Source organism: Coccinella septempunctata, chromosome 1 (genome assembly GCF_907165205.1).
Source record: "Coccinella septempunctata chromosome 1, icCocSept1.1, whole genome shotgun sequence".
NCBI classification, from domain to species: domain Eukaryota; kingdom Metazoa; phylum Arthropoda; class Insecta; order Coleoptera; family Coccinellidae; genus Coccinella; species Coccinella septempunctata.
In genome coordinates this window covers 69,583,772-69,598,582 of record NC_058189.1, presented here as the reverse complement: position 1 = coordinate 69,598,582, position 14,811 = coordinate 69,583,772, and the positions used below count along the sequence as shown (strand labels likewise).

Below are 14,811 nucleotides of genomic sequence, written 5' to 3'. Positions count from 1 at the left end.
AAGTGGAAAAGAACATTCAGAATTGGGATAATTCGTTATATTTCGACAAAACGGTGAGACTTTTAACTGTAGATTCGTGAGGTCAAAAGAAACACTTTTTTCCTATACTGTTTTTTCCGATTCGGCCCTGATAAGAATATATAGCCATTTTGGGGTTCCATAATGAGCTGTGCTAACCCTGGAAAAACAAAATCACCTTCAGAATAATTACCTAAATCTGTGACACTACACATCTGTGGATCTTTCAAAAAGAGTTGCATTCGGTCAAATAACCCAATTTTCCGAATATCACAGATACTTCTTAATTTTTGAACATCAAATTACTAAAAAACGGCTCATTATACGAGAAAATATGAGCAACACTTTTATTTTACAAAACGTTCAAATATTCTTTAGTTAGCGTCCACCTCAAGAGTTGGGTTTTTTTTTTAGCTCAAGAATTTACTGTTAAATCATTTGTACAAGTCAAAGACTTACGACCCTTTATAATCTAGTTCCCCCCCAAAAAAAATTAACAATATAGAAATCCCAACGAGAGCCTATAACCAAACCTAACCAAACATAACCTAACACTGGACAACCTAACCACTGAAGTAATTTTCTGGATCAAACTCAGTCAAATCTATTGACTCCTGACCTGGAGCCATATTTTTCTATGTAATCCAAGAATAAGAAATAATAATAATTGAATGGAAAGAATATAAGGCCCTCTCTTACACATATTTCAACAGTAGATCTTTGACTTCAAAAGAAACACTTTTTTCCTATAACATTTTTACCGATTCGGCCCTGATAAAAAGATATAGCCATTTAAAGTTTCCATAAGGAGCTGTGCCTCTGGACAAACAAAATTACCTTCAAAATAACTAGCTAAATCTGTGACACTATACTTCTGTGAATTTTTCAAACAGAGTTGTATTCGCCCAATTTTCCGAAATTGATCCAAAACGGCTTATTATACAAGAAAATATAGAGAATACTTTTATTTTACAAGACCTTCAAATATTCGTCAGATAGCGTTCAACTTAGTTTCAAGAGTTGGGTTTTTTGAATTTTTGGTATTTTTCTGGTACGTCATGGTCATAATGAGAAAAGTGGAAGACGTGGGTGATTCCTTTTGTTCGACAGAAATTCATAAAATAAATGAAAAACTATATTCCAAAATTATTTCCTTCGATAAAATAGTTTGTGAGATAGAACTGAAAATGATATTTTTTTATGGTTTTTTACCAGCCTGTATCTTTTAAACCAAGTGGAAAAATAGTATGGGAAAATTTTTTTTGACCTCAAGAATCTACTGCTAAAATTTTTCTACGAGTCAAAGTCTCACCATGTACAGGATGGGCAAAATTGGTGATACCTGAACTAAAAATTTTCAACCCAACGAGATAGAGGAAAATGAATATGAAGCCATCAACTGCATTTCTCTTCTATCATTTTCGAGTTAAAGGCCAAAATTGAAATTTGGGCGATTACAACTTTGGTCAATATCTCCGTTTCTGTTTGAGCGAAGATGTTGAAATGAAAACATTATTGAATTTTGATAGCAATATAGTAGCGTACTATGATTTTTTCCAACAGGTTTATTTGCTGAGCTATAACATAAAGTTTCTTATGAAAACAATGGTTCGAAATGACTTAAAAAGACTCGTCATTTATTTCCGTTTCAGAAATATATCATACATCGCCCTCAGTCTTTTTAATCCATTTTGAACTACTCTTTCCATGAGAAAAAACACAACTTTATGTTATAGCTCAGCAAATAAAGCTGTTGGAAAAAATTCATAGTACGCCACTGGATTGCTATCAAAGAAGTGTCTGCATAATGTTTTCATCACCACTTTTGCTCACCCTGTATATGCCCCGATTTTAATCAATGAATCCATCATCACCGAAAAATCTGATCATTCAAAATCTTCTCAAACTGTGAAGTTACCAATTCAGCAGAATCTGTAAATCCCTGAGTGATCCCGATCCTCCATCATATCCCCGAAAGAAATCTACCACTTTCGTGAAAACTTTCCCGTCATCGAGAAAAAAGGAAAAAAAGATAATGACCCACATTCTGGTACGTGCATCATTACGCATCAAACCATTCCTATCGCTTTCTCTTCTGGAAACTTTTGTACGTAGCAAATAACTTCAAACAACGCCGCGAGGCAACCCCCTAAACGGTTCAATTTCCGCTTGTTTACTGCCCCAAAGTGTCTCTATATTTATCTACCCTTCTACGTGTATGGCAATATCCTTTGTGTTCCACTCGACTGATGCGAGATAGCAGTATACGCGAGCTATTCCGAGGGAAAAACAGTAACCTCCTCGTGTGGCATTTTAACGATCCCGTCATTTAATGAGAATTCGACGGAAAATTTTCTGATTGCCGATTTATCGAAAAATGTTCGCATTTCTCAGTTTTCGATTAGCATAGAGTATAATAGAAAGCATCTTCATTTGTAATCAATTACTAGAAATAGCACAGAGAACATAGTGTCAAGAAAAATTACTAACTCTTCGTTTACTTCCAAATTTTTTCTAGATAACTTTGTATACATACAAAGTTATCTAGAAAAAACAACAAGTATAGCATACATGCTATACTTGTTGAATAAATTGGGAATTTAAACATATTTCATGCTGAAGCCCCGGTTACACCAAGATTTTTGTTGCACCCCCAGAGCTCCTTCAAAAGCATTTTGTCATCCAACTCAGTCTATGTAGACCTTGTATCAACGGTTTTATTAATACGCCTAATTCAATTTGAGCTTATCTTCGATTAGGGGCCAACCAAGTCTTATGCTATGTATTTTTCGAAAAACAAAAATCACCCATGAAAGATGTTCTCCATGTCTTTCGATCTGACTGATGGTAATGAATTGTTTTAAAGTAGTCACAGGGTCTCTATTGAAATATGAGAGAAGCCAAGTGTTCGCATTTTTTGTCCATTAGAAAATTTTCTGATGATCACCGATGAAACTTGAGTGACAACGATAAAAAAATGAGATGCGTGGTGGAAATGAAAGTTATCCTTCCACATGGAAGCTTCCTTCTCTTCGATAACGTATTACACGCTTGACTCTTACTGAAAAAATATAGCTCGGTCCGCCTTTGTATTTTATACTTTATCGTTTCACTAGGCTGTCCGTATTGATATTTCATTGAGCACACAGCGATGTGGAAAAAATAAATCAGTATCGGCGTATAAACTTGGGTGGAACCCTTCGAAGAGTTTGTATCAAGCATCTTTCTTTCTAAATTAAGTTGAAGAATTTTTTTTCGTCCCTACAGTATAGGAAAGAACTAGAGTTCTCTGGTAGTTTCTTCGGTATCAGGGCCGTTGATGAAATGACAATAGGGATGGTCTGATATCTTTCAACTTACACTGTCTCCTGGTTTGTTCCCCGAGATCTCTGTATTTTGAAATTTGTCAGTCTGCCTATCTAGAAGATTGTTATTATTTGGAATCGCCACGTCGATGAATAGTGCTGTGTTCTCATCCTTATTGAGCAATATGAGGTCTGGTCTATTGTGGGTTATTTTCCGGTCTGTGAGAACCGTGCGATCCCAGTAGAGCTTGTGATGTTCATTTTTCAATACAGCATCCGGATGGTAATTGTAATAAGGAACCATTTTCGAACTTTGGTGTTTTAGTGCCAATTCTTGGTGAAGAATCTTGGCAACGGCATCATGTCTATTTTTGTACTCCGTGCCCGCGAACTTCTGACATCCCCTGGTGATGTGCTGGATAGTTTTATGTGTAACACAGCCCTAACGACAGCTATCATCCACCACTGAGGCATCCTTGGCGATATATTTTATGTAGTTCCTTGTTGGAATCACCTGATCCTGGATGGCGGGCATGAAGCCCTCTGTCTCAGGAAACAACCTTCCGGAAGTCAACCAATAGTTCGACGCAGATATGTCGACGTAATCATGATAGACCTCGTTCTGGTGCCTTCTATGCAAAGGTTTGGCAATCAGTTTCTGCATTTTACTTTCTGCAGAGTGTTCGACGGTTTCCAGGTGGTCCTGCTTTAACGGTGTAGAACTATCAGCAACACAAACTACTCGATGAAGTTCTGACGAAGCAGCCTTATTCAGGAAATATTTTCGAAGTCCTTCAATTTCCTGGGATATACGGTTGGATAAATCAACAATTCCTCTACCCCCAAGGTATCGTGGCAGCTCTGCCCGCTCTATTGAGATTTTGGGGTGATGCTTATTGTGTTTTGTCAGCATCGTCCTTATTTTCCTCTGTAAGGCTGCTAAATCGGTGGAGGTACAAGAGATGATACCGAATGAGTAGCTCAGTGTTGAGCAAGCGGTCGTATTAATCGCTTTGATCAGATTCTTGCTGTTGAGGCCAGTTCTCATTATCCTTCTCAATCTTCGGGTGAACTCCTCCGTTAATTCTTTCTTCATCTGGGTCTGATTGATTTTTCTTGCCTGTTTTATGCTTAGATACTTGTATGTGTCTCCTTCCTCCAATGCTTCAATTTCTGCACCTTCCTTGAGTTTGAACGTACCATCTTCTATTTTTCCTCCCGTTATGTTCAGCAGGCAACATTTTTCTAGTCCAAACTTCATTTTGATGTCTTCCGAGAATCCTTCCACCATTTTCAGCATCTGTTTCATTTGTTTTTTGGTAGATGCGAAGAGTTTCAAATCGTCCATGTGAAGGAGATGATTCAGTTTCATCATAGTTCTACTGCCGCTTTTGATGGCAAATCCGTAGTCCGTAGAGTTCAATCTATGAGGCAAGGGATTCAGGGCCATGCAGAACCACAGAGGGCTCAGCGAGTCTCCTTGGAAAATTCCGCGTCTTATTAGAATAGGTCCTGTTGTAATGGAGCCATCTGCTGCTTTCATTTGAAGACTAGTACGCCAGGTTGACATGGCGTTTTTCAGGAACTTAACAATATTAGGATCCACCTAGTAAATGTTCAAGATAGTCAAGAGCCATTCGTGAGGTATGGAATCGAATGCTTTCTTGTAGTCTATGTACGCAGCGTAAAGATTCCTTCGCTTGGAGAACGCTTGATTGCAGATAACTGAATCAATTATTAGCTGTTTTTTGCACCCTCGGCTCTCTTTGGTGCATCCTTTATTATTGTTAAGGTGCAAAAGGAAACCATTCAGATAAAAGAGACTTTTGGTGGACAAGAATCTAGAAGTTTTGAAAGTGTCACAACATTTCTGGCTTCTTCAACTTTTGTGGAGCAGTTTATTCCAACCAAGATCTGTCTACATGCTGTCGAATAGCCCATTTATCTATTTTATCTCTATAAGGTATTCTTGCAACACGATATTTGGTGAAAATCCTCCTTAACGATTTCCAAATCCTGTTTGGGAAGACGCTCAACCTTTGTAGACTACAGTGCATCAGATCTCACGTATATATCAATTTACCGGCAATATAGTCAGACGGATATATATCCTCCCAGCCTCCCATTAAAATCGGAAAGAAATGCAACTCCCCCCATCCCGTAGATCATGCGGAATTGGATCGAATCCACGTAGCCCGTATATATCAAAACGACTTGACAAATTCACTGGTGAACCAGAAAATGAAATAAGGGAAGGAGGGTCGGAAAATTGAATATTATGCGGGAAAATGAAACGAAAATCCATCGAGGTTGCCACTCGCGATTCAATGGAGAAGAAATAAATAATGCGCTGTCTAACAGATATAAATTGGATTTTCTGTCTCCGGTGATTCCGCGGGACTCTGGGTTTATATGCACACACACACTATTTCTAAAATGTGTAAATAATTTATGAGGACCGCGCATCCGGATTCCTGCATGAGTTTGTCTCCGGGGCAGTGCTGAATGTTCGATGCTGTGGATGCGGGATATATCCTAGAGAGAGGTATTTTCTCGATGGCCGATGAAGTGACAGAGACCATGTTGAAGTTGAGGACGGAGATGAGCAGAATTCTCTCCAGTAAAACTAACCCAGTTCTCATACACGTGCTCAACACGTTTCTAGCTCCACTATACGTGTGTAAATTTCGCGAATGGATAAGGATAATGAAAATAATAAGGGGAGAATAAGAAAAGATAATGAAGAATAGTTTAAACAGCAGAAATCTAATCAAAGCTATTAATATCTACGCCCTGTTGGTCATTATTCTGTGACTGATGCTTTTCGTTGAATTTTATTTTTCAAATTCTTCATCCTGAACATGGATGCTGTTAGATAGAAGGTTTCCTGTTTTTGTTGATTTCAACTTTGAATAGTGGTCTTCCACAAGGATCAGTTTTAGCACCTTTTCTCTTCAATTTACACTGCGCAAAAAAATTAACGCACATTCTGAAAATCTCAAGTTTAATGAAAGTTAACTCTACATTGACTTTATAACTTATTTATTATGTTCTCTCGGGAAGGTTTCGAACGAAACAAGACACATTAAATGGAAGAAAAATTTAGGATTTCTCCGAATCTTATGTGAAAGAAGAGAAATGAACAATTTTCAAAATACTGAAATGCTGATAAGTGATTTAATACTTGGTATTTCCACCCCTTACAGCTCGGCAACGACGGTTCATACTCAAAATAAGTGATCTTAAAATGTTCTGATCTAATCCTTCCCAGATTTCTCCGAGTTGGATTCCTAAGTCATTAAAAGTAGTTGGATGATTTTCTGAACTTCTCAGCCTTCTATTGAGGTTGTCCCAAACCTGCTCAATCGGATTGAGATCTAAACTTCTTGCTGGCCATTCCATTCGAGAGACTTCAACTTCTTCAAGGTACTCTTGAACGATGCGCGCACGATGGGGTCTGGCATTATCGTCCATAAAAATGAAATTTTCACCAATGTATGGGGCCAGTGGCACTCCCCTGAAACCAGTAGTATTCAGGAAATTGCACTGAGTATATCTTTCATGTGGACGTCTGTATACAAGGGAACGTCGATCACAATGGTAGAGGCAGAATCTAGACTCATCTGTGAAGAGAATTCTTTCCCAATCGGCCTCTTCCCAATGGATATGCTCTCTCGCAAAATCCAAACGCGCCCTTCGATGGGCTGGGGTAAGAGCTGGGCCTCTTGCCGCGACACGAGGCCTTAAATCATATTCTCTGAGGCGATTTCTTATTGTCTGAGTGCTAATTTGCACCTCATGAGTTTGCTCAAGCTGAATTTGAAGGAGGCGAGCGGTTGCAAACCGTTGTCTCAACGAAGAAACTCTCAAGTAACGTTCTTGAATGGCAGTTGTTACCCGTGGTCTAGCCTGTCCTGGTCTTCGGACATTCATACCTGTCTCCCTGAATCGCTGCAACATTCTGGACACACTTGTATGTAACTCCAAACTTTTCTGCAATTCTTGTGTATGTCCACCCTTCTTCTCGCAAAACTACACAAATTTAGAATTGCTTTCGGTAATTCTTTCTTGAAACATTACTTTAATCCAAAATATCTAGGAGTTGAGCTGGATTCCTCGCTTAATTTCAGAACACTTTTGGAAAATTTGCGTCTTGAGTTGAAAACTAGGAATTATATTCTGTATAAACTAGGTGGTACTCCATGAAGTGCTGATGCAACTATTCTTCGAACTGCAGCCCTAGCTTTATCTTTTTCGGCTTCTGAGTATTGTTGACCCGTTTGGTATAATAGTGCTAATATGCAAAAATTTGATGCAGGGCTGAATATTTCTATGGGAATTATTACTGGAACTATTAGATCTTCACCTATGCAATGGTTACCAGTTCTTTCTTACATTGTACCGCCCCATATTCGTAGACAGAGTGTGGTTATAAATTCTTGGAATAAATTTCACTCCTTTCCCGACTCATTTCCAATTCTGTCCTGTAATCCATAAAATACGATTCCTAGACTGAAATCGCATAAACCCATATGGTCCAACTCTTTCCTTAATTCGAATGTAAGGGTCAAAAAAATTAGGCAGTTTGAATAGAATACGTGCACTATTTTCAACCAAGAATTAGTTAGTGGAATTGAGTTCCAGATTTTGATCTTCCCAGGAGAATATGGTGTATTCTGAATCGTATAAGAACAGGTTATGGACGTTGCAATAGTATGCTTTTCCGATGGAATTCAGTTGGGAGCCCTAGTTCGGAATACAGGGAACCAGAAGAAACCATAAATCATCTGGTTAATCATTGTCCCATGTATGAATTTCAGGATGGTTTTAGAGCTATTCATGCAGTTTCTGAATTTTTTTTGAATCGGGTTCTGAATTTTAGGTCAATCTGACAGATTTCAAATTTGTTATCTCACATTTTTCTGCTTTTGTTTATTTTTTTATTTCATACGGAATTTTCTGGTCTCTTGAAGAAGACTTTTTGGATTTTATTTTTTTTCGAGGGAAGATCAAGTTTTTGCAGTGCGGGATGCCCTTCAATATGAATTTCTTCAGCTTATTCTGTGAACATTTTCATCTCCCACGATACACTACACTCACAAGGAGAAAGGGTTTTTACTGGAATTTTTTCCTAAGCTCATATATCATACGCAAAATGGTATGGTATTATACCTTCACATGCTATAATTATTGTTATCTTAAACATAAACGTGAAAGAACCTTCCAATCGGCCGAGAATATCGATGCTCTGCATAAAAGTATGCCTTTTAGAAACCACAAAATATTTTCTCCAAAATGGGAAGATCTTTCTCAAATGCTGAACCCATCTCTCAAGACGAATGAAGCAGGCGATGCATGTGAAACATCGTACGACAGTTTTCGCTCTTGTCATAAGCGCGAGGCGAATATTAAAGTGCTTTAACGTGAGTTATATTATGGAGTAAATTTATAGACACTCTAAAATTAAGACTGGTGAAATCCTCATGTTCTGTACTTAGGTTTAGTGATGACGAAATTAAAAGCATCTAGACTTGATTGCCACTCAACTATAAAACCACCAGACAAATCCAGTCCAAAGTTTCATCTTCATTAAAACAGGATAATAGCACACTCGCGTAAAACTTCGAGACGTCAAATTTTAATGCAAATAGATTTGTAGATATCGAATTCTCAATTCTGAAATGAAAAAACTGTGAAAACACTGTATTCGTGTAGTCCTATCCGACTAGAAGCTCGTTAAAAAGTTTTCATAGAAAATGACTCTAATAAAACATTCAGTTCCCATTCTTGCATTCTCCTGGCTATGGATTTGGACGCATTTCCTTCATTCAATCCTTTGAAAGCCAGGCAGTTTTAATAGACAGCATTTAATCCCCCACCAAGCATACTAAAGTGCTATTATCGCTTTCTATTACGTTGAGTCACCTCAAACTAACCCCTATAAGTTGTGGTTCGTAGAAAACGGTTTTCATAGCGCAGAATAGATGGCGGTGTTAAATCTGATGCGGATTTCGCATTCGAAAGTGCAATTATGGACTTCGGAGGAATGTAATTCACTTATTCCATGGTGAATCCCGTCGTGAAACGCTGAAGAATTTGCACCGGGAAAGGAATGAACTTCTCCAGTTTAATCGAGTCAGTCGGGGGCAGGGACGTATCAGGGAATGAACACCCAAACACCACTAGCTATACTCCATTCATTTTTAATTTAGCACTCGGTTGGCCATGGAAATTTGACACATTTCACTCTGTATGGTACGAAAATGTGGGGTTATGACGCTTGTCAAAACATTCTTGGGTTTTAATTTAACGCTATGTTGCTCGTTCTACGTAAAAAATTCTGTTATTACGTATCACAATGTCGAATCTCTTCGGAAAATATGTGACGAATATAATTGAAGTTTATGCAAACTGATTGAAGGCATACCAAATCCAGTTATTTGCATAGAAAATACAAGAGATAAGTATAATATCATAATGTCCACTAGCTTGAGGAAAGTTAATGTTCGTTATCTTCTTTGGCTAAAGTTTGAATACGTTACATCAGTTGTAGATTTCAAAAATATTAACCCGAAGATGAAATGCATATGCAGTGGTTGGGAATGGGTATCTCCCGAAAGAATTAACAATTACAATAATATTAAATCCTTCAAAAAATCATCTTGCATCAATATGAGAAATAGCAATTGAAGAAAGTTTCAAGTCAAGATGAACTTCTTCTCTGAACAAAAATTTCACATGGATAAACAATTAACAGGACAACTGTCGCGTATTTGTGGTTGTTCATCCTAATACATTGATAAAATAATAATAATTAGGTATTTATTGGTACCTCAAGACATTTACAATGTGTAGTACACGTCAAATGAAAAATAGAAGAATCAATTTTCAATTTCAACTTATTCTACGATGACATTCATCGAAAATCCTGTAGTAAACTTTTCGCATTAATTTACTCAAACATAAAATTCCCAAATGCCACCACTTTTTTGGTCCCCTAATAGAAGGAAATTCTTTTTCATCCTCTACATTCACAATCTTTCTGATTATGGAAATATTCAGCTGAAATATAAGTCGTTTAGATTTAGATGAAACAATATATAAATTATCTTACATTGAATATGTTCGCTACCGTCTGAAGTATTGTGGATTTTAGAATATCAGAATGAGCGTACCTGAATTCTAAATAGCACTTCCTGAAACCCTGTCTCTTTTTTCAATCACTTTCGGCATTTTCTTAATGAAATTTTATATTAGTAAGGGCAACGGCGTTATGACATTAACGACATTTCATGAGTGCCAACCTTACTCCGTTCTAGTTACAAAAACTTGAGAAAATTATTTCATTTCCAACCGACTGCTAAAATAAATGTGAATAGAGTATGGTTAGGGTTGGAAAATTGATCGTTTCTTTTTTTAGCATCCTAGAAATTCTCTCTAACAGATTCTGTGCTATTTTCTAGGCCAGTTAATATATTTTCAATGTATTTGGAGATCTATTCCCTTTCAAAACTTTTATTCAAGTTCATTCGAATCGAATAGACACGTATGTTGCTGCTGCTGTACCTTTATTAAAATCGGACTATTTCATACAAACAAATCCCACCCTATCATTAAATTGATCAAATGATTGTGCATATATTCGCATCGTCATGTTGTGCAAATAATAAATTTCAATCCGGAAGAAATGAATATTTTCAATACCCAACAAATGAACCGTTCCAATGTATCAGCATTTCATCCCTGCTTTATGCGTATGTAGTTGAAAATTTATATTAGTCTAGAAATGGGGTTGTATATCAAATGAACAATGAACGGAATGCATATCAACGGTGTTTGATTCGGTTTAGATTTCCGTGAAATATAGTCGAATAAATAATCCTGGGAATTCTATTCGAACTCGATCGCATATAAAATATTAATGGATGTACAATGTTTTACGAAGTACAAATTCGGTTTTATGGAATTATTGGAAATAAAATGTAACATCATGTGGTGGATCAATGAAAACCCTACAGAGACCGACATATTTTTATCTAGTAGAACATACAGGGTGAGTGTTTGACTCGTACAGATATTTCAATGGTAGATTCTTGAGGTCAAAAGAAACACTTTTTTCCATTACCATTTTTTTCGAATCGGCTGGGTTTGAAAGATACGGGCTGTTGAAAATCCATAAAAAAATATTACTTTTAGTTCTCACAAACAGTTTTATGGAATGAAATGAATTTTGGAATATAGTTTTAAATTCATTCGATGAACCTTTTTCGAACACAAGATATCACCCACGTCATCCAGTTCTCTCATTATGAATGCTCTATAGTGTGGTCGTATTTAGGCGTTCTATATGTCCAAAGTTCGACTGTATACTGTTGGATTTGGTTGACAGGTTCCTCAAGCGATGGCTCAACATCAAAAAACAATGACCATGGTTGACTATTGGCCGAAGTATATAGGCATCGATTTAAAAAAATATCGAGACAAGTCAAACAGCTATGATCTACATGAAATGATGGCAGATCTGCCCTAGAAATGAATATAAAGCAAAACATCATGACTTCTGTCAGTTCTTTCCATTTTTTCAACTAGAATTCTATCATGGCATTCACCCAGCACCGCAAAGTTCAGTAATTATACCTCAGCAGTCAGCACCTTTGAATATGCAAACTTTCCTTTGTTCAACGCGGAAGCTTTTGAAGGCGCCAGGGTGAATACGTGGAAACGCAAACAAAACCGAAGTTTGCAATCGAAATATAAAAGCCGGTAAATAGGTCGAAACATTCGTCGGTAAGTTCGTATTATCCATTATTCTGGGAACAAACTCCATGTTATGGATTACGCGGATTCAGTTTCGGCAACATATTCATAAATTTGCATAAACCTGGGGATATGTGCGTTTGCCTTTCATGTATATAACGAAAGTTTGGCTGAACAACGCATGAAGTTCCTTCGTTTGGATGGTTGAACATGAATGTTCCGATCCTAAGGCCCCGGCAGTATTTCATACTTGGCAACGCAGTTTTTTCTATTCCGTGTAATTTCCCGAACATTACACATAGGATAGTTCCTAACTGATACCTGGTTAACAACCCTACTGGCAGTGAATTCAATGAAAATCGCGTATTTCCGGTAATGTTAAGCGCCGAAGTAAAAGTTTGTTATTTAGCGAGAATGCAGTGATAGCTAATACACTCATGAGAGCAAAGTTGAGATTAGTTAATTATTCAAATGGCTAATTGCCGGTAAATGCAATTATTCCATTAGAGAATTCTATACATATTATAGGTACACTATTTCTGATTCTACCAAGATTTGTTTCAGTTTCATGACTTGGTACCCTAAACGTGCCAGACAGTTTATTCCTATTTACATAATTTTCTTCGTCGTACAAGAAGGTTTTGTGATTAACAGAAAATCATATAGTTGTTAATAGAGCAGCATAGCGATATGCAGTCTATAGTGTTTATATCTACTGAACTTGCACATTCTCTGATGTTCCAAGATTGGCAGACAAACTGTCATACCCTTTTTCTTGGTGCTGAGCTCTAAACATCAAAGTAGTATACAGCCCTGTTCTGATATTCACCTTGTAAGGTGGATGAATTTGGCCTGACGAGAAATATACTGCTCCAAAAGAGTTAGGGATATCGTATTCAATCTTAATTAAAAGTATGTAATCTTCGAGAAAAACGCTGTGAAATCATTTAAAACTCAATAACAACTTGAATCGATCCAATAAAGATCAGTATGAGACATTTCGTCAATCTGGTCGCCTTTTTTCTGAAGTTTGGTTATTTGCATATGCTTCATGAATGTTCTTATTTTGAAATGAAGTCAGCTTCGATTTGAAACGAGTTTTCTGAAAATGCCAAGACGTTAATTAACAAACGCTTAAGCTAATAGGGCTATCGGAATGCTACAGGGTGGCCTAACTCAGGTTGTTGTAGCGGAAAGGCTCCAAGTCAGCCAAAGTGTGATATCTCGACTTTGGAATAGGTTCAGGGAGACAGGTTCCGTGTTGGAAAGACCAAGGCTTGGTAGGCGACGAAAAACAACACCTGCTCAGGATCGTTTCATCACCGTTTCGGCGAGAAGAAACCCTACGTCTACGTGTAGAATGCTACGGAATACTCTTCGAAATGCAGGTAGGGTCCAAGTTTCCATCGAAACCATCAGACGACATTTGAGAGAGGTGAATCTAGGTTCTAGACGTCCATTAAGAGGAGTTCCATTAACACGTGACCATAAGCGTCAAAGACTGGAATGGGCAAGACAACATATCAATTGAAACGATCAATGGCGTAGTGTCCTTTTCACAGATGAATCCAGATATGGACGATTTTCAGATTCTCGAAGAATAAGGGTATGGACTATCCCACGCATACCCCGTATTCGTCGCTATGTCCAAGAAGTCCATCCATTCCGAGGGGGTAGTGCTATGGTATGGGCCGGGATATGTTTCAACGGGTGCACAGATCTACACATTTGTCCTGGAAATATGACCGACTATAGGGAGCATGTCATTGACAATGTTTCAACTTGATGATAACGCTAGACTGCACCGTGCCGCCAAAGTTGAGAATGCGCGCGAGGAGCTCGGTATTCCACATTTACCAATACCTCCGCACTCACCAAATTAGAATTGCATAGAACATGCATGGGATACGCTTCAAAGAAGATTAGATAATCATCAACCTACTCCAGAATCTTTAAATGATCTGAGAGAGCTTCTGCCCCGTTTATGGAACCAAATTCCTCAAGAAATGTTCAACAACCTCGTGTGTAGTATGCAAAGAAGATGTCAAGCTGTTATTGATGCCCGTGCAGGCCATACATTGTATTGATAGTCTTAAAATGCTTGAATTATCTGGGATTAACATTTCGTTTTTTACTCGATTTTCTTCAACCACCTGTATACGTATATACACAACCTGTATACGCTGCAGACCTACAGGCTAAAATTAATTTGCAACTCGAAATCATATTAATATGAATTTTCATCACAAAAATCTTATTTTAACTATATTTTTTTGCAATTTAAGTCAATATCCCTAACTCATGTGTAGCAGTTTATTTGCTAGCCTTGAACAGATATAAAAGCTAAAAAAAATTAAAAATGAACTGTTGAATGCTATTTTCTATTCTTCGAGTTTACTTACAACATTCACAACAACAACAAATATATTTTTATATATATATATATATATATAGTTTTTTAGCTATTATGATGCCTACTAACGAATATTTTTCAATTATATATTGTATTTTCATTAAATACGATCTAAGTGGTATTGAACCATCTAAAAGAATACTACTGATTATTACTGACTTTTTTTCGTTTCCAAGTCATGCAATCAGTTAACGAATTTTCTCTTTGCAGAGATCAAGACACCACAGGGACTCTTCTACAACCGAATTTGTGGATACAACACATATCACATTACTAGAAACGAGTGAGTATGTTTGACAGATCATATCTTGGTAGATT

The 14,811-nt window shown here is 37.3% G+C and overlaps 1 protein-coding gene across 1 annotated transcript in view; it reads left to right on the top strand.

Moving 5' to 3' along the window:
- LOC123309788 (follistatin-related protein 5-like) overlaps window positions 1-14,811 on the top strand; it is a 138,064-nt gene that overhangs the window by 69,958 nt on the left and 53,295 nt on the right. Inside the window, exon 2 of the mRNA XM_044893058.1 lies at window positions 14,704-14,776. Coding sequence (XP_044748993.1) covers window positions 14,704-14,776 — 73 coding nt within the window. The remainder of the gene's footprint in view (window positions 1-14,703; window positions 14,777-14,811) is intronic.